This window comes from Gobio gobio (genome assembly GCF_949357685.1).
Source record: "Gobio gobio genome assembly, chromosome: 3".
Taxonomy (NCBI): domain Eukaryota; kingdom Metazoa; phylum Chordata; class Actinopteri; order Cypriniformes; family Gobionidae; genus Gobio; species Gobio gobio.
Window position 1 is genome coordinate 62,009,567 of NC_137099.1, and position 27,585 is coordinate 62,037,151.

A 27,585-nucleotide genomic window follows, 5' to 3' on the forward strand; every position below is an offset into this window, starting at 1 on the left:
ACCGCTGGCACAATCAGAACTCGTTACGTATTTCTGAAGGAGGGACTTCATAGAACAGGGAAATCTTTCAAGCCGTTTTGAGGACAGTGAAAACAGCGGTATACAGATAAGTAAATTGTGTGAAAAATACTGTGTTTTTTTACACGCGAAACATGAACACATGTTATATTGCACACTGTAAACACAAACAAAGCTTAAAAAAAACACGAAAAACGGGACCTTTAAGTAAAGTATGCGTCCTTCAGGTCGATCGCTACAAACCAATCCATGGGACGAACACACTTGTGCATGTTTTTTAGAACCTTGGCCTGGTGCACCTGCAGGATGGCCATGGCATGCAAGGCAGACAAAACCCAGAAACACAAGGGCGAAATGTCATCTTGAAAAAGACACAAACCGCACCCGTGCTGCTCTTTTAGAGAAATGGCTCTTCCAGTAGTGCTGAAGCACTGAAGGGAGATCACGAGCACTGTGAAGAACTGTGGCAGGAAGCAGGACTCTCCACAATCCCTGTTGAACCGCGCCGTCACACCAACAGTGGAGCTGGAAGAGGCTAGACTCGTTCAACACACTCTTAGTGATCGTAGAGCACAGTAAAGCTCGGCTCCGAAATGAAAGCTTGATTGCGAGATTGCATGTGCTCTCCTTATATACCCTTATATTATATGTGACCCTGTCTGTGAAAACCCAGCTAAAGTCATTTTTTTGTCATTCGCTGTTTTATACATAAAATCATCCTACATAATGTAAAGAACATTCTGTGAAAATATAACCTTGATATCTTTAATATTGACTGAGTAAGATCATGTCATAAGTACGCTGAATTTCGGCCTCAGAAAATCATGATTTTGAGAAATTCCAATTTTAAAATCAAGCTTATTTTTGAAATTGTAAAACATTTTAACCGTTATTATTCTGATAATGTGCCATATACCACATTAAAGCTAAGATTCTCCCATTTTCAGTGATATAGGACACATTTATGGGAAAATTCTTAGAGTTTTGTAAAACAAGTCTATTTATTATAATGTGCATGTCCAAAAAGCGTGAAACATTGAAACGAATGGGGGCACCACAAGAGCTTGATTTACCAAGTCAGTTCACTCTAATGATTTGTAGGCTATAACTTTATTAGTAAAATTAAATCTCAGTAGAAAATGTCATTAATAGGCCTATATATATACATTAATATATAAAACATCCATAGAAAATCTCACTGTGTAACATTTGGAGTAAATCCAGGACTAGGCCTAATGCCCTAACAAGTTAACAGGTCAGTCTCAAACTTTGTGCAGATAGTTAGTCATAACTGTGAATCTTCACTTGTCTCACAATTCGATTAGATTATGATTCATTAGGATTTTTTCATGGCTCATTGTGTTTAACACCTCTTTTAGCCTACATAAAGCACGTCCTGCACTTTATGTTCTCATTCATACATGTTTTATTCGTAGGTTTACAAACCGAAACCAAAACATCAGACGCAAGAGCTTTGCTTCCGAAGGACACACGCAACTTTTTTATATTAATATATAATACGGGTTCTTTATTTAGCCTACAAAAAACAGTAGGCCTATATTGATCCTTATTAATTAAACTATCAGCTGTTCTGTTCCTTGCACTTCGCGTGCCGCGGCCGCCCTGTCAGGGAGCGAATTCATAAACCCAGCGCCTCAGCATAAAAAAAAAAAACTATTTCGACACGTCGCAGCCATTAAATGTCTTTAAAATAAGATGGATATATAGGCAGAAGGTGGAGTTAGGAAACAAATAAGCTGTTTCTGAAATGTCGGTGATGACACAAAGAAATCCACACAGAAATCGGAACCCGGCTTAAGTCGCCGTTTTCTTGCCTTTCCCGACACTGATCTGATCCTTGGTCGTGCGGATTGATATTATGGTCTGTTTGCACTTTGTAATTGTAAAAAATACGTTTCTGAACCGAATTATATACGAATCAGGAGTTGTTTCTGCGTCCAAAGTAAACAAAGAGACGATTCAAATCAATATTTAAGAAGCCCACATCCGGTATTTTTTGGTGCAAAATAATAGAACGTAGCATCAATAAAATCATTAATTTCAGTATTTAAAATATTATAAATGAAAAATTGAGTACTGCATCTCAAAGCCCTTGGTATAATCTATCATTTAAAGCAATAAACACAAATTGCCTGTTTTGGTCATTTTTATGGCTATGACTACTTTGACGCTCTATATCTCCTAATTAGATTATGCGACTTTAGCCGGGGTTTCACAGACGGGGTCACATATTTGAAACCTTCGAGTTGTCTTAATGATGTGGTTCCTGTTAGACTGGTAAAGGAAGTGATTGGAACTAAAGGTCCTATTTTACTGCCTATTAGAGTCCTCAAATCTAGGCCCTAGCCCGGCCCGTGTCTGACAACTTTTCAAAATTATCAGCCCGAGTCCAACTGGAGGTTTGAGGTATGACATTAATACTGGCCCGAAGCCCGGCCCTAGGGGGGTAAAAAGTCGGGGACCTTCGGGCTCGGGCAGAAATGCAGGGCTCTACTGTCTATAGTGAACCGTTCTCTTGTTTCTGGATGTGTTCCTGAGGAACTAAAGATAGCGATAGTACAAGCACTCCTGAAGAAGCTGATTAAGAGCAGGTCTTAGTGCCGAAAGTGCACTTTAAGAGTTACTAATGATTTATTGATGGCAGAGGATGCTGGTGAATGTTCAGTTTTAGCGCTATTACTGGAGTAATGATGCTGAAAATGCTTCGATCACAGTTTGAGAATGATATATTTTGAGTTTTATGAATCATTTTCTTAGACAAATAAAGTGACTGAAGAAATCCTGGATACAGAAATACAAACATTCCCTCTCATCTTGTCTGATTTGGGACCTGAGTCTGTGCAGTAATAAACGCAGGACATGAGAGCAGGAAGTAGAGCCGTGATATCAAGACCCCGCCCACACTCCCGCAGTATCTGTTGGGCCCTGTCCCAAATGGCGCCCTAAGCCCTCACAGTCTTCCTCTGAGTCCGCACTTTCACGACGTAATGCCGCTTTGACTGCTGGGAAGAAGTCCACTGCGTAGCTCGCACCAGTGTGGGCTCGGCAGAAGTGCGCATCGAGGGCGCATATCGACCTCAAAGGGGGCGCTTGCGAGCACCCTTCTGAGACCTAAAATGACAAATGGGACACCCTACGGTCTCGTGGACTTAACAGACACGCGCACACAGCGGCCATTGTAAGTCCACAAGACCGAAAGTGCACATGAAGTTTGCCATTTGGGACAGGGCCTTGGTAGGAGACCAGGGACGGTTGTAACACCTTGAATTTCTCCAATCAAAAACAACCTAGAGTGATGACACTCACTGTGCTCATGCTCAGTTAGCTGCCCTCCATTCTTACCCAAAAGCGAGCCACATTTGAAACTTCCTGACGGATTTATCTACAAAAGGTTGTTTTTGAGGTAAAAAAAAACCCTTTTCTTTCTGATGTATTATTTTTTTTAACATCAAATGTATGAATTCAAACAAGTATCATTAGAATCATTGTTTTGTAAGCTAAAAATAGAAATGGCTATTGTAATTGTCCCAGTATCACCAACCAAGTTTCATTCATATGTAGGGATTTTTACTCTTGCCACAAGTGTGACTCAGACTAGTGCCGCCCCCCCCCCCTCTCCCTCTCTCTCTCTCTCTCTCTCTCTCTCTCTCTCTCTCTCTCTCTCTCTCTGTTGTTGAGAATGTTTGAGTTCATGTTTAAACATTTTTGAGGTGTTCTATCCATTAAATCATTTTCTTGCATTAGAATTTGACGGTTTCACCTCTTTTTGTCATGTAGTATGAAAAAAAGGTAATCATTTCTTAAAAACATTAAATTGACAGTCACAATAACATGACAGATAAATCATATTTTCCATTTTGATTATTTGATTGATTAATTATGTCTCTTTTAGACATGTTCCAACCGTCCATATACACTGGAGAGACTGTATTAAAGTCAATTTTACAACCTGTACATATTTCATAAAACCACTTAAATACGTTGTTATAATATAAAATAATAAATTGGTTATTCCAGTATAAATGGGTTTTGACGTATTACTAAAAATTGCAAAAAGTGTTACAACTGTCCCTCGTCTCCCCCTACAGTTTACTGCAGAACAACTCATTGTGTTGGTGTGAAATATACAGTTATGGAAATGTAGAAATTAAAGTTGAAGCTCCAATCTCCACACAGCAAAAATTCCAGTGTTAAATTAACTCTCCTGGGAGTACATGTGAGACCACACTCAAGAGTGTTAAAGTGTTAAAATAAGAGTGTTAAAGTAACACTGAAGCAGTGTTAAAGTTAATGAGATAATTAAGTGATTAATTGAGTGATGATTGGCCATTAATGACGAACACCAGATGATAACAAGCAGAACCGCCAAAGGAGACCGCCACAACTCTTAAGTCACCATTATGGTGATTAGTGTTTGATTTAGTTTGGATCTTGATCCTTGACATATAACACATTAGAATTTGTTCTGATTGCTTTAACAGCCAGGCAAGCAAAGAGTAAAAGGATGATCAAGTGGTGTTGGTTAGATTTTGACATTTTTCATTGATTATAACATTATATCTGAGTTACATTTACACCAGACTTGTGATTCCAAGTGATAAAATCAAGCGTGTTCAATTCAATTCAAATGTTTTCTCTGAAGTAGTTCTGATCAAATAAAAAAACATTTTCACAGACATCAAGAATCAGCCTGAGAATCTCAACAGTGGTGACCATCAAAAAGCATGTTGCAGTGCATTCTGGGAGCCATCAATCAAAATTCTTCCATGGCTCCCATCATTTTTTGCTGCATGAATAAATTTTGAGCTTTACGAGCTGTTTGTCATCATTGTTGAGATTCCTACACTGATTCTTGATTTCCGTGTGCTAAATTTATTTTAGCAGAACAACTTCTAAGAACTCCTTAAAATTATATTGAAAATGCTGAATTTTATGACGTAATCAACAAGATAAACCCAACTCAGAGGCTCTAAATGAAGATAGAGATTCAGGTCAAGTAATGACGATGTCAAAACATAACCAACACCAAGTAATCAGCGTTTGTCATTGCTTGTCTGGCTGTTCCAGCACCAAACAAAATATAATATTAAAAAGTCAAGGGTCAAGATCAAAATAAAGCAAACACTATTCACCATAATGGTGACTGAAAATTTTTATTTTTCTCATTTGGTGATTCTGCTTTTTATCATCAGGTATCTTCAATAATGACCAATCATCACTCAATGAATCAGTTAATTATCTCATTAACTTTAACACTGCTTCAGTGTTACTTTAACACTCTTATTTTAACACTTTAACACTCTTGAGTGTGGTCTCACATATACTCCCAGGAGAGTTCATTTATCTCTTGAGTTTTTGCTGTGCAGAAAATCCCCAAAAAAGTCTGTTAGTGCCTCAGAGACTACTTTGCTCAAACAAGCTGTCAATCACAGCTGTCAATCATGACGTCAAAAGAAAGGATCATTATTGTCCTTCAGTTAGGTTTAGTTCAGTGATGTTGTTCTCTTGTTGAGGGAGGGACACTGATATTTCCTGTCACTGGACATTAATAAACCGTGTTAATCACACACAGTCCTTTAACCTAAAGCTAAAAGTTCATGTGTTACTCAGTCAGTCGTTCAGTTGCTGTTGATCTGATGAGCTACAACACGGTAAGACAAACACACTCTTACTTAAGTGAACACTGATGATTATTGCTCATATAACGCACATATCTTAACATGAGAAATGTAAAGAATAGGGTGATATACAGAACATATACTTGTTTGAGCACAAGTGATGATTATGAGTGATGTTTAATGCTGTATTATAGATGTATTTTATGCTGATGTGGGTCAGAACGGCTCCTGCTCTTCCTCTGGTCTTTCTGCTCATGATTCACGGTGAGTCTCTGGCACATTCACATTAGAAACACTCTGATGTTTTATTGAAGGCCTCATGAGCGGCTGATCAACACTTTCTTCTGTCCTGTACTCACATATTTCCCTTTGAAACAGAAAGTTTGGGTTGCACGTGTCAAACGCTTGTCCCTTTTAGAAATGTCCAATAGTCTTTTGCTTCTTGCTAGTCAGTGTCATGTGGTTTAGGGGGAGGGACTTTCTCATTGTTCAGAGCGTTTGATTGGACAGAAATCACTGTAGCACCAGATCCTGAATATTTTTGGCTCAAGTTCTCAGAAGTGAATGTGTAAATGTTAAATATTTTTTAGTTCATATGCATATAAATGAGCTCAGATCTGATACAAAACTCACATTTTAATGCTATTGGGTATTTAATAAATCAACGTTGATTATTTTCCTAGTCTTGTTTTTTATATATTTCATTATCTGAGAGTGTATCGTGTTGTTTCTTTGCTGATTTTGTGCTTCTCTCTTCACTCTGTCTCTGTACATTTACTTCTGCTTTTCTGCAACACCCTCCATCAAAGCTGATGCAGTAAATGACACTTCATTTATTACTCAATTCTGAGAAGATTTTTGAAACAAGTCAATGTTTTCAAGAATTAAAAAATTATCATGTTTTCAATGGTTCATTGTAACTGATAAACCAATATTTTCATCAGGATGAATTCTGTGTTTCAGGGGTTTCTGGTGCTGGTTTGAGTGTGAATTACAGTCGTTCACACATCTGTGCACTAAAGGACTCAACAGTGATAATGAACTGCACTTATTCATACCCTACTGGACATCAGATCAAGAAAGTGTTCTGGGTCAAAAACCCTGTAAAGGATGTTGAGCCTCCAGATCTGTCTGAGGACCCTGAATACAGTCAGAGGCTTCAGTATCTGGGAGATAAACAGCAGAACTGCACCGTCAGACTGAGTCATGTGACACTGAAGGATTCACACATGTACTGTTTCAGATTCACAACTGATAAAGACAAATGGACTGGTTATCCAGGAGTGACTCTTACTGTCACAGGTGAGTTTGGTGAGGTTTATCTCTTGTTCTGTGCATTATGTTGAATAATACTCAGTGTATGACAGCAGCACTAGATATAATGTGTGTGTTGTGTTCAGATCTTCAGGTGGAGTCTCCTGAGAGAGTGACAGAGGGAGATTCAGTCCGTCTGACATGTAAAAGCAGCTGCACTCTGACTGACAGAGCAACATTCATCTGGTCCAGAAACTCACAGCCATTAACTGAGAGAAGAGACGGAAACAATGAACTCCTGCTGCAGTCAGTCAGAAGAGAGGATGCAGGCAGATATAGCTGTGCTGTACACGGACACCATCACATCTCTCCTGATGTTCATGCAAATAATACAACATGGCCAATCGAGGGCGCTGCCCTCCCTGAAGCACACACAATATAATAATTATAACGCATTCACTACCACTAGCCACTTTGGCGGGTTGAATTTTATTGTAGTTTTCTCAAAAGGCATATAAACGTAAACTGTAACTGCGAAAGGCCACAGACTAGCCTTGATCGGCCACAGATGGACCTTGATCAGCCAGGTAGAGACAAGCCTTAGCCGGCCGCATAGAGACGAAAGCCTTGAACGGACACGAGACAGAGCCTTGATCGGCCGCATGGAGATGAAGGCCACCTGGAGACGAAGGTCACGTTGGGCCACCTGGAGACGAAGGCCACGTTTAGGCCACCTGGAGACGAAGGCAACGTTAGGCCACCTGGATACGAAGGCCACGTTAGGCCACCTGGAGACGAAGGCCACGTTAGGCCACTTAGAGACGAAGGCCACGTTAGGCCACCTGGAGATGAAGGCCACGTTAGGCCACCTGGAGACGAAGGCCACGTTAGGCCACTTGGAGACAAAGGCCACGTTAGGCCACCTGGAGACAAAGGCCACGTTAGGCCACCTGGAGACAAAGGCCACGTTAGGCCACCTGGAGACGAAGGCCACGTTAGGCCACCTGGAGACAAAGGCCACGTTAGGCCACCTGGAGATGAAGGCCACGATAGGCCACCTGGAGACGAAGGCCATGTTAGGCCACCTGGAGACGAAGGCCATGTTAGGCCACCTGGAGATGAAGGCCATGTTAGGCCACCTGGATACGAAGGCCACGATAGGCCACCTGGATATGAAGGCCACGTTAGGCCACCTGGAGACGAAGGCCACGATAGGCCACCTGGATACGAAGGCAACGATAGGCAACCTGGATACGAAGGCCACGTTAGGTCACCTGGAGACGAAGGCCACGATAGGCCACCTGGATACGAAGGCAACGATAGGCCACCTGGAGACGAAGGCCATATAAATATATGCAAATAATACAAAATGGCCAATAGAGGGCGCTGCCCTCCCTGAAGCACACACAATATAATAATTATAACGCATTCACTACCACTAGCCACTTTGGCGGGTTGAATTTTATGTTAGTTTTCTCAAAAGGCATATAAACGTAAACTGTAACTGCGAAAAGCCACAGACTAGCCTTGATCGGCCGCAGATGGACCTTGATCAGCCAGGTAGAGACAAGCCTTGACCGGCCGCATAGAGACGAAAGCCTTGAACGGACACGAGACAGAGCCTTGATCGGCCGCATGGAGATGAAGGCCACCTGGAGACGAAGGCCACGTTAGGCCACCTGGAGACGAAGGCCACGTTTAGGCCACCTGGAGACGAAGGCCACGTTAGGCCACCTGGAGACGAAGGCCACGTTAGGCCACCTGGAGACAAAGGCCACGTTAGGCCACCTGGAGACAAAGGCCACGTAAGGCCACCTGGAGACGAAGGCTACGTTTGGCCACCTGGAGACAAAGGCCATGTTCGGCCATCTGGAGACGAAGGCCACATTAGGCCACCTGGAGACGAAGGCCATGTTAGGCCACCTGGAGACAAAGGCCACGTTAGGCCACCTGGAGACAAATGCCACGTTAGGCCACCTGGAGACGAAGGCCACGTTAGGCCACCTGGAGACAAAGGCAACGTTAGGCCACCTGGAGACAAAGGCCACGTTAGGCCACCTGGAGACGAAGGCTACGTTTGGCCACCTGGAGACAAAGGCCATGTTAGGCCACCTGGAGACAAAGGCCACAATAGGCCACCTGGAGACAAAGGCCATGTTAGGCCACCTGGAGACAAAGGCAACGTTAGGCCACCTGGAGACAAAGGCCACGTTAGGCCACCTGGAGACGAAGGCTACGTTTGGCCACCTGGAGACAAAGGCCATGTTAGGCCACCTGGAGACAAAGGCCACATTAGGCCACCTGGAGACGAAGGCCACGTTAGGCCACCTGGAGACAAAGGCCACGTTAGGCCACCTGGAGATGAAGGCCACGATAGGCCACCTGGAGACGAAGGCCATGTTAGGCCACCTGGAGACGAAGGCCATGTTAGGCCACCTGGAGATGAAGGCCATGTTAGGCCACCTGGAGAAGAAGGCTACGTTAGGCCACCTGGAGACGACATATATAGCCTACTATTCTCTTAAAACCATAATTTCGTTATTTTTACTAACCCAAATAATGACTCATCCGCTGCACGTGAGGGGGAAAAATAGGTTCCTTCCACTTAAGAGTTGAGCTCTTTTTATTTTAATATATCTCTTTACATAAATACTATTTAGACTCATAATCACTGCAATAATGAGGAGCGCGTTGTTTGTGTTTGGAGCTCCGTCAAATTGATTCATAATCCTTGATTTTCTTCTTAACACTCGCTTACAAACGAATACTTTCTATTATTTACAGTGTGTGAACATATCTCCGATACGATTCTCTATAAAAAACAATCGGATTGCTTTGATATTGCTACTTATATCCGACCTTCCGCTACTAGCCGTAGCCCGCAAGCATTGCACGCGTGGTAACTTGTTTACACCCGGTAACGTTACCAACTGAAACCTACAATTCGCCATCGTAGCACATCTGCTACAATGGCGAATAACTCGGATGTGTGTCTAATGTTACCTTTGAGTGCAGGTGAGGACACGTTCGAGCTGCATTCGGTGCAGTTGGAGTTGGAGTCGTTGGAGAAGCAGATTCGCGGCCTACTAGACAGACAAGCCATGCTGAGAGAGCGAAGAACAGCGCTTGAAACATCGCGCGCCGATGCTCTCAAGTCAGTGGATAGTAACATTTTGACTCCGACCTCGTCTACTCCGCGTGTTTCTCTGCACAGGACCCAAGCACCCAGGACGCGATCATCATCCATGGCTTCGTTCACTCCGGCACCGACACAGCACCATGGACCCTGGGTGTTTCCACAGCGGAAGACGCGAGCCAGGACCAGAGCGAGGACCTCTCCGCCCCTCCCGGTCTTCGAGATCTCCACCCGGAACCGCTTCTCCCCTCTTCGCGAGACGGAACGCGACGCTGTGGTCATCGGCACTTCCATCGTCCGGCATGTCCACGCTACCTCAGGTAAAGGCAAGGTTATCACTCACTGCTTTCCTGGTGCTCGTGTTCTCGATGTCGCTGCGCAGGTTCCCGAGATCCTGAACGGTGACGAGCGCATCGGAGCTGTCGTGCTGCACGCGGGAACGAACGACACCAGGCTGCGGCAGACGGAGGTTCTGAAGAAGGACTACAGGAGCCTGATCGAGACGGTGTGCAGAACATCACCTGAAGCAACGATCATCGTGTCTGGACCGCTTCCCACGTACCGACTAGGACATGAAAAGTTCAGTAGATTATTTGCTCTAAATGAATAGTTAATGTCATGGTGTGATGAACAGAAGCTGCTCTTTGTAAATAATTGGAATCTGTTTTGGGAGCGACCTAGGCTCTTCCGTCCTGATGGCCTTCACCCCAGCAGAATCGGAGCAGCTCTTCTGTCGGACAACATCTCGAGGGCGTTGAACACCACCAACATATGACTAGTAAGTCAAAGTCCAAATCACAGTATTTGCTGTCCTAACTTAATTGACATAAGTACCAATGTAGAACATTATATAGAAACTGTGTCTATTCCTCGTTTAGGGAGGTCAAACATTAAATCTACTGTAGGATCTAGGAAAAATCTAATTGTGATTAAACCAGAAAAACTCAATAATAGTGAACAAAAACAATTTTGTCCTAACTTAATTGACATAAGTACCAATGTAGAACATTATATAGAAACTGTGTCTATTCCTCGTTTAGGGAGGTCAAACATTAAATCTACTGTAGGATCTAGGAAAAATCTAATTGTGATTATACCAGAAAATCTCAATATTAGTGAACAAAAACAATTTCTAAAACTAGGTCTTCTAAACATTAGATCGATCACACCTAAGGCGGTTTTTGTAAATGAAATGGTCACAGATAATAGTTTCGATGTACTTTGCCTTACTGAAACCTGGCTTAAGCCAAATGATTATTTCGGTCTTAATGAGTCTACTCCACCAGGATACTGTTATAAGCATGAGCCCCGTCTGATTGGTCATGGTGGCGGTGTTGCAACTATCTATAGAGATATTCTTAATGTTACCCAGAAAACAGGTCACAGGTTTAATTCGTTTGAAGTACTAGTGCTAAATGTAACGCTCTTAGATGTAAGAAAGAAATCCGTATTATCTCTAGCCTTGGCTACTGTATATAGACCTCCAGGGCCCTATGCTGATTTCCTAAAAGAGTTTGCAGACTTTCTCTCAGATCTATTGGTCAACGTCGATAAAGCATTAATTGTTGGAGATTTTAACATACACGTAGATAACACAAATGATGCGTTAGGGGCTGCGTTTACAGATCTATTAAATTCCTTTGGGGTCAAGCAAAACGTCACTGGTCCCACTCACACACTAGATTTAATTATATCACATGGAACCAACCCAACCGATATAGATATTATACCGCAAAGTGATGATGTCACTGACCATTACATGGTAACTTGCATACTGCGTACTGCTGAAATCTGTCATGTTGCGCCACGTTATCGACCAGGCAGAACAATCCTTCCAACCACTATAGATAGATTCTCAAATACCTTACCTGATCTGTCTCAGCTGCTCAGTGAACCCAAACAAACAGATGAACTAGAGGAAATGACTAGCAGTATGAGCACCATTTTCTCTAGTACATTAGAAATTGTTGCACCAATTAGATTAAAAAAGGTTAAAGAGAAAACTAAAGCACCATGGTACAACAGTGCTACACATGTTATCAAGAGAGAAACTCGTAACTTAGAGCGTAAATGGAAACAAACTAATTTAGAGGTCTTTAGAATTGCTTGGAAAGATAGTATGTCACGTTATAAAAAGGCCCTAAAAGCAGCCCGGGCTGAGCATCTCCGCAAACTAATAGAAAATAACCAAAATAATCCAAGGTTTTTATTTAACACTGTGGCTAGACTAACAAATAAACAAGCATCGCCTGAACAAAATATTCCGTTACAGTTTAGTAGTAATGATTTTATGAATTTATTCACTGAGAAAATAGAAAGCATCAGAAACAAAATTGTAAATGTAAAATCTTTAATGATGTCTTATGATTCAACCGCAATTATCGCCCCTCAAGAACTACTACACCGCTTTACAGCTATAGGACAGGAAGAGCTAAATAAACTTATCATTGCATCTAAACCAACAACATGTTTATTAGATCCAATACCCACTAAACTACTGAAAGAGTTGTTACCTGTAGTGGAAAAGCATCTTCTCAATATTATTAACTCGTCTTTATCTTTAGGTCATGTTCCAAGAATATTCAAGTTGGCAGTCATAAAACCTCTCATTAAGAAGCCACAATTAGATCATAATAACCTAGCAAATTACAGACCAATTTCAAATCTTCCATTCATGTCTAAAATACTAGAAAAAGTTGTGTCTGCTCAATTGTGCTCTTTCTTGCAAGAAAATGATATCTATGAAAAATTTCAATCAGGAATCAGGCCGCATCACAGCACAGAAACCATGCTCGTTAAAATCACAAATGATTTACTTCTAGCTTCTGACCAAGGCTGTATCTCAATACTAGTTCTACTCGATCTTAGTGCTGCGTTCGATACTATAGATCATAAAATACTCTTAGATCGACTTCAAAATTACACTGGTGTTCAGGGACAGGCATTAAACTGGTTTAGATCGTATTTATCAGACTGTCTAAATGGGGGAAAATCAAAGATAACATCAGTAGACTATGGGGGTGCCGCAAGGATCTGTGCTAGGCCCTCTGCTATTCTCAATATATATGCTGCCACTAGGTAATATAATAAGAAAACATGGAATTAATTTCCACTGTTATGCTGATGACACTCAATTATATATTTCATCACGACCAGATGAAAACGCTAAATTATCTAAACTGACAGCGTGTGTTGAAGATATTAAATACTGGATGACGTGTAATTTTCTGCTATTAAATTCAGATAAAACGGAGGTATTACTTATTGGTCCGAAAAACTGCCCACAAAACCTCTCACAATACAACTTTAACTTAGAAGGATGTCCTGTCACTTTATCCGATACAGTAAAAGACCTGGGTGTTATATTAGACCGCAACTTGTCTTTCGAAAATCATATTTCATATGTTACAAGAACGGCATTTTTCCACCTTAGAAACATTGCTAAGCTACGTAACATGCTATCTATTTCTGATGCAGAAAAGTTAGTTCATGCATTTATGACCTCGAGACTAGATTACTGTAATGCTTTATTAGCTGGTTGTCCTGCATCATCAATAAACAAGCTACAGTTAGTCCAAAACGCAGCTGCTAGAGTTCTTACTAGGTCAAGAAAATATGATCATATAACACCAATTTTATCATCTCTACACTGGTTACCTATTAAGTTCCGTATCAATTACAAAGTATTGTTACTGACCTATAAAGCCCTAAATGGTTTAGCTCCAGTGTATTTAACGGATCTTCTATCGCCCTACAATCCATCGCGCTCTTTAAGATTACTAAACTCGAGGCTTCTGGTCATTCCTAGGATATCTAAATCCACTAAAGGAGGGAGGGCATTTTCACATTTAGCTCCTAAACTCTGGAATAGTCTTCCTGATATTGTTCGAGATTCAGACTCGCTGTCCCAGTTTAAAACTAGATTAAAGACGCATCTCTTTAGCCAAGCATTCACATTATAAATACGTTTTATACTACAGTTAAATCGGATCAAAAGCATTAATATTCTGAACAGCAGCTATGCTAATTATTTCCCATCTGCTTTTCTGTTGTTATCTCTGGACACTAGTCCTGAGGTAACTAGTTCGTCAGCTCCAGTTTGTATCCAGCCTCTCATGGAGACTTCAGATGCCCCAACACCTGTGATGAGACGACTCGACGCCTGTGAAGAGACGACTCAACGCCAGCGTTGTTATGGCCTAAATTAATACATGATTGATTAACTTATTCTAACATTTTTCTTTAACATTCTCTTTCTAACATTTTTCAATGTACATTTATGAAATGCACTTTCTGTAAAGCTGCTTTGAAACAATGTGTATTGTGAAAAGCGCTATACAAATAATATCAGATAGCAGATAGCAAATGGTCAGATAGCACTTTTTCATTCTGTTTTGCGATCTGGATATGGTCACTCGATTTTCCGTGAATTTGAACAATAGGCCTAGAAGTCCATTTTATCCCAATGGACAAGGACATCTCGTTTCTTTTCCCAACTCTTCACTCACGTCGCCATGTTCGCAGGGGATTATAAACGTTTCTTCCTTTTGTTTGCTTATAATTAAGTCTATTATAACTATTCACATCCTTCACTGTGGGAAAGTATAAAAAACACTGTAAGACGAATACCCTTTTACTTCAAATTTTATTTAACACAGTTTGTTCTTGTTATTATACTTGGTAAGGCGCGTCAAGTTTGGTTTCTTTGAATAGCGCATTTCACACACGCCGGTGATTTTAGTTTCGTTTTCTCTGGCAGTGAATAATCAAACATTGCCTAAATGTCTTGACCCTGTGGAAAATAAAATCCGCTCTTCGGACCTTTTACAACAAGTGTTGCTTTGCAACATCAGTAGAACATATGAAGATGAAGATATTCAAGAAGGTGTCTATTCAGTGTCCCACATTCCTCTCAAAGCACAGAGCGGTATATGACGCATCTTTGTGGGGAAATAGTATGAATCAAATATTTTTCTAACTAATATTTAATTTTCATATATTCTTGAGGTTACCATTATTTACTGAAAATCGTTTTTGTTTTATAGGCTGTTTTGTTTCACTGATGGAAGTGCTAAAATAAACACGCATGCTTATGGATGTTTCAGCCTCAAATGATTTCAAAATGTAGGCTATATATCTGGCATAGACTACAGTATTTAAAATAGCATATATGCATTAGTTACATTCTCAATTTAATTTTTAATTTTTCACCCAGGGTCCAAAGTTTTTAGTTTAACTGTTACTATAGAAGAGGATTAATGTGTGTCGCACACAACAGACTCGCAACGGGGGCGTGGCATCACGATGGTGGCGCTCCATCTTGATGTCGGCACAACCCTAGTGCGCGCCTCCTGCGCTCTCCGTTGGGTTGTTCTTTGAAACGACAGAGGACGACTCGGGGTAATTTTTCTATAAACCATCATGAAATAGCGGCGAGAAGAACATAAACGACAATGTTTCCTTTAGTAAACTTGACCAAAACAGTTAATGGTCAATAGCATCCCTACACTGCTGTGGACGTTGTTAAGTTCATTAATGTGTTTACTGTGATAATGGACTGCGGATGGGAGTAGGATTCGGTATTCGGTTTCGGATTCGGCCGAATCTTAACCAGTGGATTCGGTATTCGGCCGAACCCCAAAAATCTGGATTCGGTGCATCCCTATTTGAAAGTGAACTAATCCTTTAAAGCTTTTACTCTTAAACACAAAAGGCACGTCCACTTTAATAAAAACGAATATTTATTAAACAAGCCAGATCAAGAGCAGAAAAAACGCTCACAATTAAATAAACACAGCAAACTAGCCTACTTCAATCTGTCTCTCTTCTCCAGTGGTTGGGCTAATCCAAAAGTGGAAACAATGGGGGATGTTCTGAAGACAGACTGTTACCTGTGAAACAGGGGTACTCTGAAAACACCCCCATTAGCAATTAGTGCTCTCCACCTGATGAAATGAATGCGGCAAAACCCATTTTTGCAAATATACTATGTTAACAGTTGTAGGACTCCCTTTCTTTGTCATAAACGTTGCAATGGCTAGATTTTTGCGTTTGCTTAATGCAAAACTCGGGTGCTTCTTTGTTTTTGCATGATTTGCATCCGATTTTGTTGCGTTATCCTCCTTGTCCGTCTCTCCCCCCATTTCACAAGACTGAGTTAATATAAAGTTTTAAAAAAGAAAGCAACTGAACACTGTTTTATCCTGCATGTGCGTGGATGGATGCGTGCCGACCGACCGACCGACAGCACAGGCAGTTGCTAGGCGATAGGCGATAAGTTGAGCCCGTTTACGGACACAGGATTGGATACATAACCATGAAGAAAACACAGTTAACAGTATAAGGAAATGGTTTAATTTAAAGCCAGGAAATTCTACTTTAGAAGTACATTTTCACAAAAAAACGGGACAATTTGTGTCCCGGGAAAGAATATACATTTTCCGGGACAGACGCTCAAAAAAGAGAACAATCCCTGGAAAACCGGGATGGGTGGCAATGCTACTACGTCGTCAAGCTCAGTCTGAGGCTGTGCAGTGCATCAGCCATCAGGAAGTGAGTGCTCCTAGTGTGACTTCAATTCTCTCCGTCGAAGTCTATGGGGTTGCTGTGTCCATTTCTTTTACTGTCTATGGGCAAAACTAATGAAATGAACGCGCAAAAAAACGACCAATCAGAATTTTGGTCGAGCCAGAACGTATCGACTAACAATCAACTAATCGACTGGGAGATTACAGCCCTTCTCAGTCTGTTTTGTGATATTCTCTTTCCCATCAAACTAAACCTACTGTGACTTATAACAGTTTCTGAGAAATCAGTTCCCAAAAAATAACCAAACAGGAAACATGCAGTAAAGTCAGGAAGTGAGGGATCGTCTGCTGGGATCCGTACAGTTCTCTCTCCACCCAGATACAGGCCATGATGATACTGTACCTCCATTCTCTTAACTGGGATGAATACTAGTTACATGTGTATTTGATAGTACGTTTATGATAAATCATGAGCTGAATTTGATAAGTAGTTAACAGTGAATTAATCATGATGTGCCCCCTCAAGTAAAGTCATGACACAATGATGCATTAACAAGCCATGAGTTGATGTTAGTGTATGGTTAGTTAATAGTGAATTAATCATGATGTGCCCCCTCAAGTAAAGTCATGACACAATGATGCATTAACAAGCCATTAGTTAATGTTAGTGTATGGCAAGTTAACCATGAGTTAGTAATGCCGTGCCCCTGAAGTAAAGTCGTGACAAAATGAGGCACTAACAATTCATTTATTACAAAATGAATAAACATATACACTAAGAATCCATATTCCTTTACACCCTTGGTACAAAAAAAAAAACAAAGATAAAAAGTATTTGTAGGATAGTTCTTTTATTTATATTTATATAATTAAACATATATGGACTTAAAAGAAAGCCCAAACATACCTGTAAAGACCCACATAAGGCATGTTTACATGTAAAACAGGGCGCATCCACCGGCTAATGCTAATCGAAGCATATAAGTTACATTTAAACAATTAAAAAATACAGTTAATTAAAGTACACACCTCCAGAAATATCCCAATACAACAATCATACAAACATGTCTTAAATTATTATTTCAGTTAACCAAAGCAGTCGACATATATTATTTGATGAAAATGTCAGCAATACCGAAGGAACACAACTAACGCGCTAGGAGCACCGAGAGCGCCACTAATGAGTATCCCACACTAAACGTAGCCTAATTGAACTATAAAAATCTGAAAACGGTTTATATCAAATTAAAATGATTAGTGATAGTTATTAGTCTATTTTCCACGTTTGTTTAGACAAATGTGTGTAATTAATGGCTCACAAAAATGGCAAAAAATCACAAAGCTGCAGATGGCAGATTATAATAGGCTATTACAGTTTAAATTATGACAGTATCAAAAAAAATCACATGTTTAATTCAAAGTCAGAGTACTTCTTATTTATTCTTAAGGAGCCTGTTAGATTTAGATTTACCATACATGTTAATTAATGCATTAATTATCAAACATGTACTAACATGTATTAATGCTGCTGTTATTCATGCATGAATCCTTATGACTCCTGTCTTAGTTCATAATAGCTCCTCATTTGTTCATGATTAGTGAAGAAATGAACTAATCATTAACAAATTAGTGAATGTTTAATGAACTATTAATTAATGTACTAATACATGATTATTCATGTACTGTTATTGTAAAGTGTTACCTTTATGACCTGTATATATTTCATAAAACCACTTAAATACGTTGTTATAATATAATATAATATAATAAATTGGTTATTCCAGTATAAATGGTTTTTGACGTATTACTAATATTGCTCATTATGTTGGTGTGAAATAAACAGTTATGGAAATGTAGAAATTAAAGTTGAAGCTTCAATCTCCTCCAGAAAATCCCCAAAAAAGTAAAAGTTAGTGCCTCAGTGACTACTTCGCTCAAATAAACTGTCAATCATGACGTCACACCCCCGTTTTTATAGCATCAAATAACTGACTAAAACCAAACTTATTTAAAGAACGAACTCTTGAACTAACATTAGCGTGATAAAAACGACTTAAAATGAGAGTAACCATCTTTGAAAAAAAAAAATTTAAAGTGTAATTTGATTGTTTAGTTTGTCCCACATCCATTGCATTACACAGAGAGGGTGGGGTTTATGAGCTATACTGAGACCAACCCCCTGGAGGCGATCCAGACACTTTGGCTTCACTTTTCAGGACGTGTGTGGCACACTTGGGCTGCGTTCGAAACCGCATACTCATTGAGTAGGTACTCATTTTCAATAAGTACTTACTTAACGAGCTCTAAAAGAGTAGGTACTATATTGCCTGATCTCGTTAAGTATGAATGCGATCCACACTTTATGCGCCATGTTGACGTTATCATGTGACCTACGACGTTATCTCAAGCGCAACAACTTGAAAGACGAGTGACAGGTTTAATTCATCGATCTATAAATATCTTAATATTGATTAAACTTGCTAATTTTGTGGGCTTGTTGAAGAAACAGCTGCCCATTTATTTTGTCATATTAACCCTACTAATCTGACCCAGTTTTATCCTTACCAAAACCCACAATCGTGATCTCTTAAATATGTTGTTAATTTCTTTATTTTATATGCAAAACATTTCATCCACAAGCAAAATTGGCCTAAATCTCCTTTATATTTTCCTTTTTGAAATGTAACTCCTGTTTTATCCCTCAAGCTTATGGAATAAAATGTAATTGCATTTTGATGAATTATTCAAAGATATCTAACCTTGTTATTGTTTTTTCTTTGTATATAATGTATGCAAACCCATGATATTTGTTTTATTATTAGGATTGTTAAAGATACAACCATGTAATTATAAAATAAAAGATAGGCCTATGAGTGACAGGTGCAGTGAGAGCTCAAAGCATCAGTAACTCCACAGCCTGTGCGGTTTCCCTCAGAGTCTGCACAGAGACTCTTTCAGCTGCTCGAAGAACTCACCTTGGGAGAACACTGTTGATTTTATACTCTTAAAATGTAAGTTATCACTATTCAAAATTAAGATTACCCCAGAATGAATTGCATTGCTAGCCCACTAAAACACTTACAATAATAATAATAATAAATGCTGACCAATACTTAATTATATTACTTTTTTTTTTATTGAAAATTATATTGCTTTAGTAAAACAAGCAAAATGCAACTTGTTGTCATATGCATGAATACACACTAGACAAATGCAGCCGATGTGAATACCAATTTTCAGTCAAGCAATGAATAAATGCATGAGTTAATAAAATATTTTATTTACTGACAACAATACGAAACATGAATTAATGAGTAAAAGAATGAATAAAAGTAAACATCACAAATGAATAAGTCACCATGAAACAAAGCTTTATTCAAACGTATTGTTCTAACAAACCATCACACATTTACAGGCGGTGAAGCCCACATCTGCTGCCATCTCAACACAGCTGTGCTTCTGTGGCTTTATATTGATGAAGCAGTTGACCACCGTGAACACCTTCGCCTGTCCTAGCCGTCCATCATGTCCCTCCTGAACCCCACAACCCTGAAGCAAGAGTGGAGAACATGTGCGGGACAATCTGACTGCTGATGTCTACTCCAAACATCCGTGTGCCTGCTCTCCATCAGCATGACTACTTAAAACGTTTTACAATTCATGTTGTCAGCATCCCATTTCTTGCCATATTTGATTTAATATTTTTACAATTACATGCTATTTGTATTGTAGCTTTATGACTTTTGTGGTGTAGTGGGCTAAACACTGAACTGATAAGCTGAAGGTTTCTGCTTGGATCTCCGCAGCCGTCACACCAGTGTGTCCTTGAGCAAGGCTCAACCACAGCAGCTCTGCAGCAAATGCACAGACATCAAGAATCAGAAAAGTGCTAAAAATAACTCTGTTTGAAATTAAAATAAAATACAACTTAATATATAATAATATTTCTGTAGTATACTCAAAGCCTTTGATGACAGGCTTCCTTCATCAGCCTCTCTCCAGTCTCCACCAGATAAACACACACACACACACACACACACACACGTGCTCTTCTGCCCCTGTAACATCAGACAACATTCACGTTACCTGGTGTAACGAGTAGGAAAATAGTGTGGCCCCTTTAAGAGCGCTCGCTCCCTGTTGGATCGCCTGCGTTCTGGGTGTGTGTGTGCACTGCGTCGAACTCCCATGTGTGCGTATTATTTCTGTCTTCTGTTGCTAACATTCAGTTATTTTTGTTTTATTAAGTAATGCTGTGGACGGAAATGGAGTTTGTGACGGACTCTTGTGAGAGTTCCGCAGGGAATAAAGTGCGAGCTGTTTGATGTCAATCGCCTCCGTGTTTGTTATGTTTACTCGTTATGTTTAGTGAGCTATCCGTATTTTTCACCCGGACACACGCGTTACAAGTGGCGCCCGAACATTTTGTCTCTGTCCTTGGATTTAAGGTGAGGTTTACACGGATGCAGACCTGTTTGTGTTGGAAGCCCAAGGAGATGCTACAAACCTCCAGGCCGACATTTGTGAGTCTGCACCGCTGCCTATTTCAATGCACATGGCGTGAACGACTCGACGCTGTGGCAGACATTTTGTGTTGCTGACGCAGAGGATATTTATACACATTCCAGTGGATTTGCGTCGCCATTGAAGCGATTTTTGTGGATTTGGATTTGGTTTTTGGTTCGTTGAGGTAATCGGGAATTTGACTATTTGTGAACTTTGACTGTTTCATGGATTAAAGCCTGGTCCATTTGTTAATTCGATGGAGTTGCACGTGATGAACTGTTTGAATTGAACTTGAGAAACGTTTTTTGAACTGTATTTTTTTCCCCCCCTGGACTTGAACTATTGGAGTCATTGTTTGATTGGTTTTTCTTCGATTCCTCGACGCTAACGCTGTGTTTGCTCATCTAAGGGCTCATCATAAAAAAACTAAAAAAAAACCTTGAAACGAAATCAGAAGGAATTTTTTTTATATATTTTTTTTATTTTATAAAGTTTGGTGATATTGAACTGTTGTCACTATTTTCAAGAAATAATTTGTAATCCCTAGTTTCTTATTATAATACTAAATTGTTTCAAAGGGGCATGCAACTGTTTATATTTTGTTTGTTGCTTTACTAGTCACATTAAGGAAATTAATGCAAGTTGGAATTGTTTGTTGAATGTCATTGCTCTGGTTTATATTATTCTGATACAATCTAATTGTGTAATAATGGCGAGACGTGTTGAGAATGACGAGACTGACTTAACTGACCTATCTGCATGCTTTGAGTATCCACCCAGGCGGAGAGTGCCAGTGTCAGTGCCAGCGGATCGGATGCAGACGCAGGTCGAGTCATTGAAAAAGGAAGTGGAAATGCTGCGGAGGTGCCTGAGTGAGTCTCTTGATCTACAGAGAGGTATCATTGACCGTTGCACACAAAACTTGCATGTACCTGTGTCATGCCAATTGCCTCCACAAGTCAGGCCTGTCGCTTCGTCTACGCCATATGCTCAAGCACCAGCTGGTCAAACTCATGGGCCCCGGTCCTTTGAAACAGAAATGAACGCTAGAATGGAAAATGCGTTTGGCCTGGCTCAAAGCTCTCTTGAATTGAACAATGCAACCAGAACTTTAGCCTCAGTCTTGCACCAATCGAGACTGGAACCCCCAGTGTTTGAGAACAGTGGAAGAATTCAACCAGATGAATGGCTTGCTCTTGTGGACGCCTATAGAACCTCTTTGGGTCTCAGTGATGCTCAGATGTTGCTTGAACTGCCACGTTTCTTAACTAAAGAGCCCAGGAAGTGGTTTACAGTGCTGAGTTCACACGTTACGTCTTGGACACAGTTCTGCACCCTGTTCAAGACTGTGTTCCTCCCATCGGATAACCAAGAAAGTGTCTGGAGAGGGATTCTTGACCGTGTTCAAGCTCAAGGAGAACCATTTCCAACGTTTGTAGCACACTTGTTATCTGAATTCAAGAAACTGAAATCTCCACCACCTGAACAGGAGCAAATTGATCTTATCTGCAAGCATGCACTTGAGCGCTACAGAGTTGCACTGTATGGTGCGCAAATTACTTCAGTCATAGATCTCTTAATGCGCGCCCACGAACTGCACTCTGCTCTTGGCCCTGATAGCCGCAATGAACCAGTAGTACAGAGAAGCAGGAACGGCCGTGAAACTTACTGTTTCAAGTGTTCTGCACCAGGTTTCACATCTAGAAACTGTCCAAACTGCAACCCTGCTCAGCAAACTGATTTTTTTCCATCAACTGGAAAACCGACAAGTCCAGTGGTGAATGAGCCACAGAACCCTAATGAAGACAAGACAGCTACAACATACATGGAAAGAGAGGAGGGAAATCAGAATCCGGTTCGGCAGAAGGTAAACTTCAAAGGGGGGAGGACGTTTCACAGAGGCAATCCTCCCTCCAGAAGATAAATGTGCCTCAACCCAGCCTTATGTCCCCTGAGTCGCTTGTCCTTGGCCAAGTGGAAGACCGTACTTCTCCTTCATTTTGGAACACACCATTTATTGTTAAAGTCAATTTCTGTCATAAGGCCATCGACGCAGCGTTGGACACTGGTGCCTCACTCTCGGCAGTTCGTACAAATATGATTTCTGATGTCTTGCAGCATTCTCAGAAGGTTCAACCTTGGACTTTTCCCCCAATTCAGCTTGCCAACAGTGCTGTTTGCACTCCTACTGGTGTTGTCTGGTTAAACATTGGCCTCCAGGGTAAAAATTTCTACCATCGGTTTGTCATTATCCCTGATCTGTCATCTCCGATCATCTTAGGGATGGATTTTATGCTGCGAGCATCCGTTAGCATTGACATCCCATCAAGGACGGTGACCCTAGGTGAATATACCCCCCAAGAGGTTTTGAGTGAGTGGTCGGAGGCACCTGAGCTTGGGAGATTGATGTTTTTGGATGTCTGCCAGACTGCTCTGGATGAGAAAGTTGAGATGGCTTGTCTGGAAAGAGGACAAAAAGGAAAATTGTGGGATCTTCTTAAAGACTTTTGGGACTTGTTTGATGGACACTTGGGTCATACTTCATTGGGGGAGCACGTAATCAATACGGGTGATTCGAAACCAGTTCACCTCCCGCCATATCGGACCTCACCAGCTAAGAAACAAATCATTGAGGACCAGATTCAGATAATGCTGGAAGAAAACATCATCGAGCCGTCTTCCAGCCCGTGGGCTGCACCTGTAGTAATTGTCAAAAAGCCATGTGGAGAGCACAGGTTTTGCGTAGACTACAGAGGCCTTAATCACCTGACACTTAAGGATTCTTACCCTCTGCCCAGAGTCGACGAATCGTTGGATTTCCTGGCTCATGGAAAATTTATTTCGACTCTTGATTTGTCTCGGGGGTACTGGCAGGTGTCAGTTGAAAAACAGTCAAGGCCAAAGACAGCTTTCGCATCACACTGTGGCCTATTTCAATTCAAAGTTCTCCCTTTTGGTCTCTGTAACGCCCCAGCTACATTTCAGAGGGTGATGAACAATGTTCTCGCTGGTTTGATATATAAATGTTGCGCAGTATATCTCGATGATATTGTCATTGCATCCCCGACCTTTGAGCAACACTTGCAAGACCTCCGGGAAGTCCTGTCAAGACTTAAGTCAGCTGGTCTTACACTCAAGCTAAAGAAGTGTCAGTTCTGCTTGAATGAACTCATCTTCTTAGGATACAGGGTCACTCCAGATGGTATTTCTCCTGATCCGAAGAAGGTGGAAGCAGTCACAGGTTTCAGAACGCCGACGGATCTGAAACAAGTGAGAGGATTTCTAGGCCTCACAAGCTATTACAGACGATTCATTCCAAGCTATGCGCAAAAAGCAGAGCCACTTTTCAAGCTCACCAGAAAGGAAACACCATTTAACTGGGATGACTGTTGTCAGGCTTCGATGGATTACTTGAAAAACTGCCTTACATCTGAACCCATTCTGTGCCTCCCTGATTTCACTCGCCCATTCTTCGTCCACACTGACGCTTGTGACTTAGGACTTGGTGCGGCCCTGATGCAGAAGGATGACATGGGGCGAGATGTGGTTGTATCTTTCGCGAGCAGAACATTGCACAAAGTGGAAAGGCCTTATTCAACGCCTGAAAAGGAGTGTTTGGGAGTGATTTGGGCTCTGGAACATTTCAGACCTTACATTGAGGGCCTTCATGTAACCATTTATACTGACCACAGCAGCCTGAGATGGCTGATGACCCGTCCCAACCCCTCTGGACGACTGGCAAGGTGGTCCCTGCGCCTACAAGATTTTGATTTTACCATCATCCACAGGCCGGGTGTTCAGAATAAAGTTCCGGACGCTTTGTCACGCAGCCCACTGCCATATTGTGAGGGGCCTATTGACATTCTTCCGCCGCATGCGGTCATTGCTGGGTTGGATCTGCGCAGTCTCTCCTCAATCGCAATCACAGACAGAGAGCAGTTGAGGCAGTTGCAGAATGGAGACCCGGTAGTTGGCAGTCTTCTTCGAAACCTTGAAGAGGGTGGCTCAGATGAAGTGCATGTCATTCATGATGGTCTGCTTTATTTCAGGGACCCAAAGATAACCTGCAGTCTCCACCCAATGAAGCAGCTTAAGTTACATGTCCCAACAGTTATTCAACCCACTGTACTCAAATACTATCATGACCATCCTACAGCTGGCCATCTGGGCGTGACAAAAACGCTAGCCAGGCTGAAACAAAGGTTCTTTTGGCCCAAAATGGCAGCAGACGTGAAAAGATATGTTATCTCATGTCCTGTGTGCCAGTTGACGAAGCCGAGCCAAAGGAAACCAGCAGGCCTGATGGTTCCGATTAAACCAGTGAAACCCTGGGAATACACGGGTGTGGATTTTGTTGGCCCACTTCCTCGCACTCAGAGTGGCAACGAATATCTAATCGTTTTCGTTGACTACTTTTCAAAGTGGGTAGAAGCGAGTGCAGTGCGGTCAGCGACGGCTCAAGTGGCAGCGAGTAAGTTTCTGAGTGAGATATTTGCCCGGCATGGTGCGCCAACCTACCTCATATCAGATCGTGGGACCCCATTTGTGAGCAATCTTTTTGAGCATGTGGTGGCTGCCCTTGGTACTGAACACCGGCTCACAACAGCGTACCACCCACAAACAAACGCCACTGAGAGAGTAAACCGCACGCTTAAAACTGCCATACGTGCGTATGTAGGGGACAAGCACACTTTGTGGGACAAGTATCTTCCGCAAATCTGTTTTGCTCTTCGTACTGCACCCCACGAGAGCACGGGTCACTCTCCTGCAATGTTGATATATGGCCGTGAGTTGGAGACGCAACTTGATTTAATAACGCAACCAAGTACGGATGGAGTGGATGATCCTGACATGCTTTACCCTGAGAGCTTGAAAGCTTCCTTAAAAGTTGCTCACGATCATGCCAGAGCCACTCTGGTTGCAAGCCATATGAAAAGGAAGCATTACTATGACCAAAAGCGACGCACAGTGACATATGCTGTGGGAGACTTAGTCAGGGTTAAGACTCATCCAAAATCTGACGCTGACGCAAGCTTTACAGCTAAGCTGGCCCCAGTGTATGCTGGACCATTTTGCATCTCAAAGAAACTGTCAAGTGTCAACTACAAAATTTCGAATGTGGACACTGGAGAAGATGCTGGTGTGTTTCATGTAGTAAATCTTCAGCCTTTCCATTCGCGGGACACAGCCATGCCTACAGCAAGTTCCAATGATGGTTTTGAGAGGTCACTACCTTTGAATGAAAACGTTGATTCTCAAACAGACAGAGAGGAATCTGTTAATGCTGACCAGAGGGTTGATACTGACAGCTCGACTGAAACTTTGAATCGACACTCAGATGAACATTCTAAAGAACAGTGTACGGAACTCTCACTTGACCTTGCATCAGACCGTATTGATGGTGGGGATGTGTATGACTTGACATCTGACGCAGTTATTCCCGAAATTGCAAATCAGGGTCAGGGGCGTTATGCACTGAGACAGAGACGGGCCCCTAGAATTACCTCTGACTGGACTGTGAACAGGTGGACTAACCCCTACCACACACAAAGGTTTGACTTGTAATAAGAATAACAGACAAAGTTAGAATGTTGCTTAAGAGTGTTTTCGTTAACGTTCTTGCATGTTCATGGTTCTTAACTGAGGAAAATTGAGTTTCACTTTTGTGTTGCGGTCATACTTTCTTAAGTGTTACTAAAGTAATGTATGCTGTGCAAACATGTATGCTTGTACTGCCTGTACATTATCTACCTCTATGTCTTGTTAACTTTTCGACTAAGTCATGTATGAGTAGTGGTTAAGTACAAGTGCTCACTCTGCTGTGTGCGGCTGAGGGCAGCCTTTTTTTGGCCGGGGGAAATATGTAACGAGTAGGAAAATAGTGTGGCCCCTTTAAGAGCGCTCGCTCCCTGTTGGATCGCCTGCGTTCTGGGTGTGTGTGTGCACTGCGTCGAACTCCCATGTGTGCGTATTATTTCTGTCTTCTGTTGCTAACATTCAGTTATTTTTGTTTTATTAAGTAATGCTGTGGACGGAAATGGAGTTTGTGACGGACTCTTGTGAGAGTTCCGCAGGGAATAAAGTGCGAGCTGTTTGATGTCAATCGCCTCCGTGTTTGTTATGTTTACTCGTTATGTTTAGTGAGCTATCCGTATTTTTCACCCGGACACACGCGTTACACTGGATCTTAAACAACACCTTGATAAAAGCATAAAAGTTTATGTGCTCAATAGCCTTAAATGTTGAGGTAGTTGCTGATGTGTTAAAGTTCCTCAATTCATCAACAGTATAATGGACAAATAAAAAAGATAACTTATGTTTAGTTACTTTATGTAGATCTATTAACATTACTGATGTTCATGTAAAGTAAGCAGTGTTGACCACAGTGAACTCTACATTATAGCACACACACATCACTCTGATCAGATGTCTATTTCATGCTGTGATGCCATCTGCAATACTTATCGAAAATGTTCCTGTCAGATGTTAAATAAACATTTAGTAA

The 27,585-nt window shown here is 41.3% G+C and overlaps 2 protein-coding genes across 2 annotated transcripts in view; one reads left to right on the plus strand and one right to left on the minus strand.

Moving 5' to 3' along the window:
* LOC307124221 (uncharacterized protein) overlaps window positions 1-27,585 on the minus strand; it is a gene marked incomplete at its 3' end in the record, with an annotated part of 717,433 nt that overhangs the window by 343,087 nt on the left and 346,761 nt on the right. The gene's annotated exons all lie outside the window — the stretch shown is intronic.
* LOC307124223 (B-cell receptor CD22-like) overlaps window positions 5,861-27,585 on the plus strand; it is a gene marked incomplete at both ends in the record, with an annotated part of 61,249 nt that continues 39,524 nt past the window's right edge. Inside the window, one exon of the mRNA XM_079813272.1 lies at window positions 5,861-5,921. Coding sequence (XP_079669398.1) covers window positions 5,861-5,921 — 61 coding nt within the window. The remainder of the gene's footprint in view (window positions 5,922-27,585) is intronic.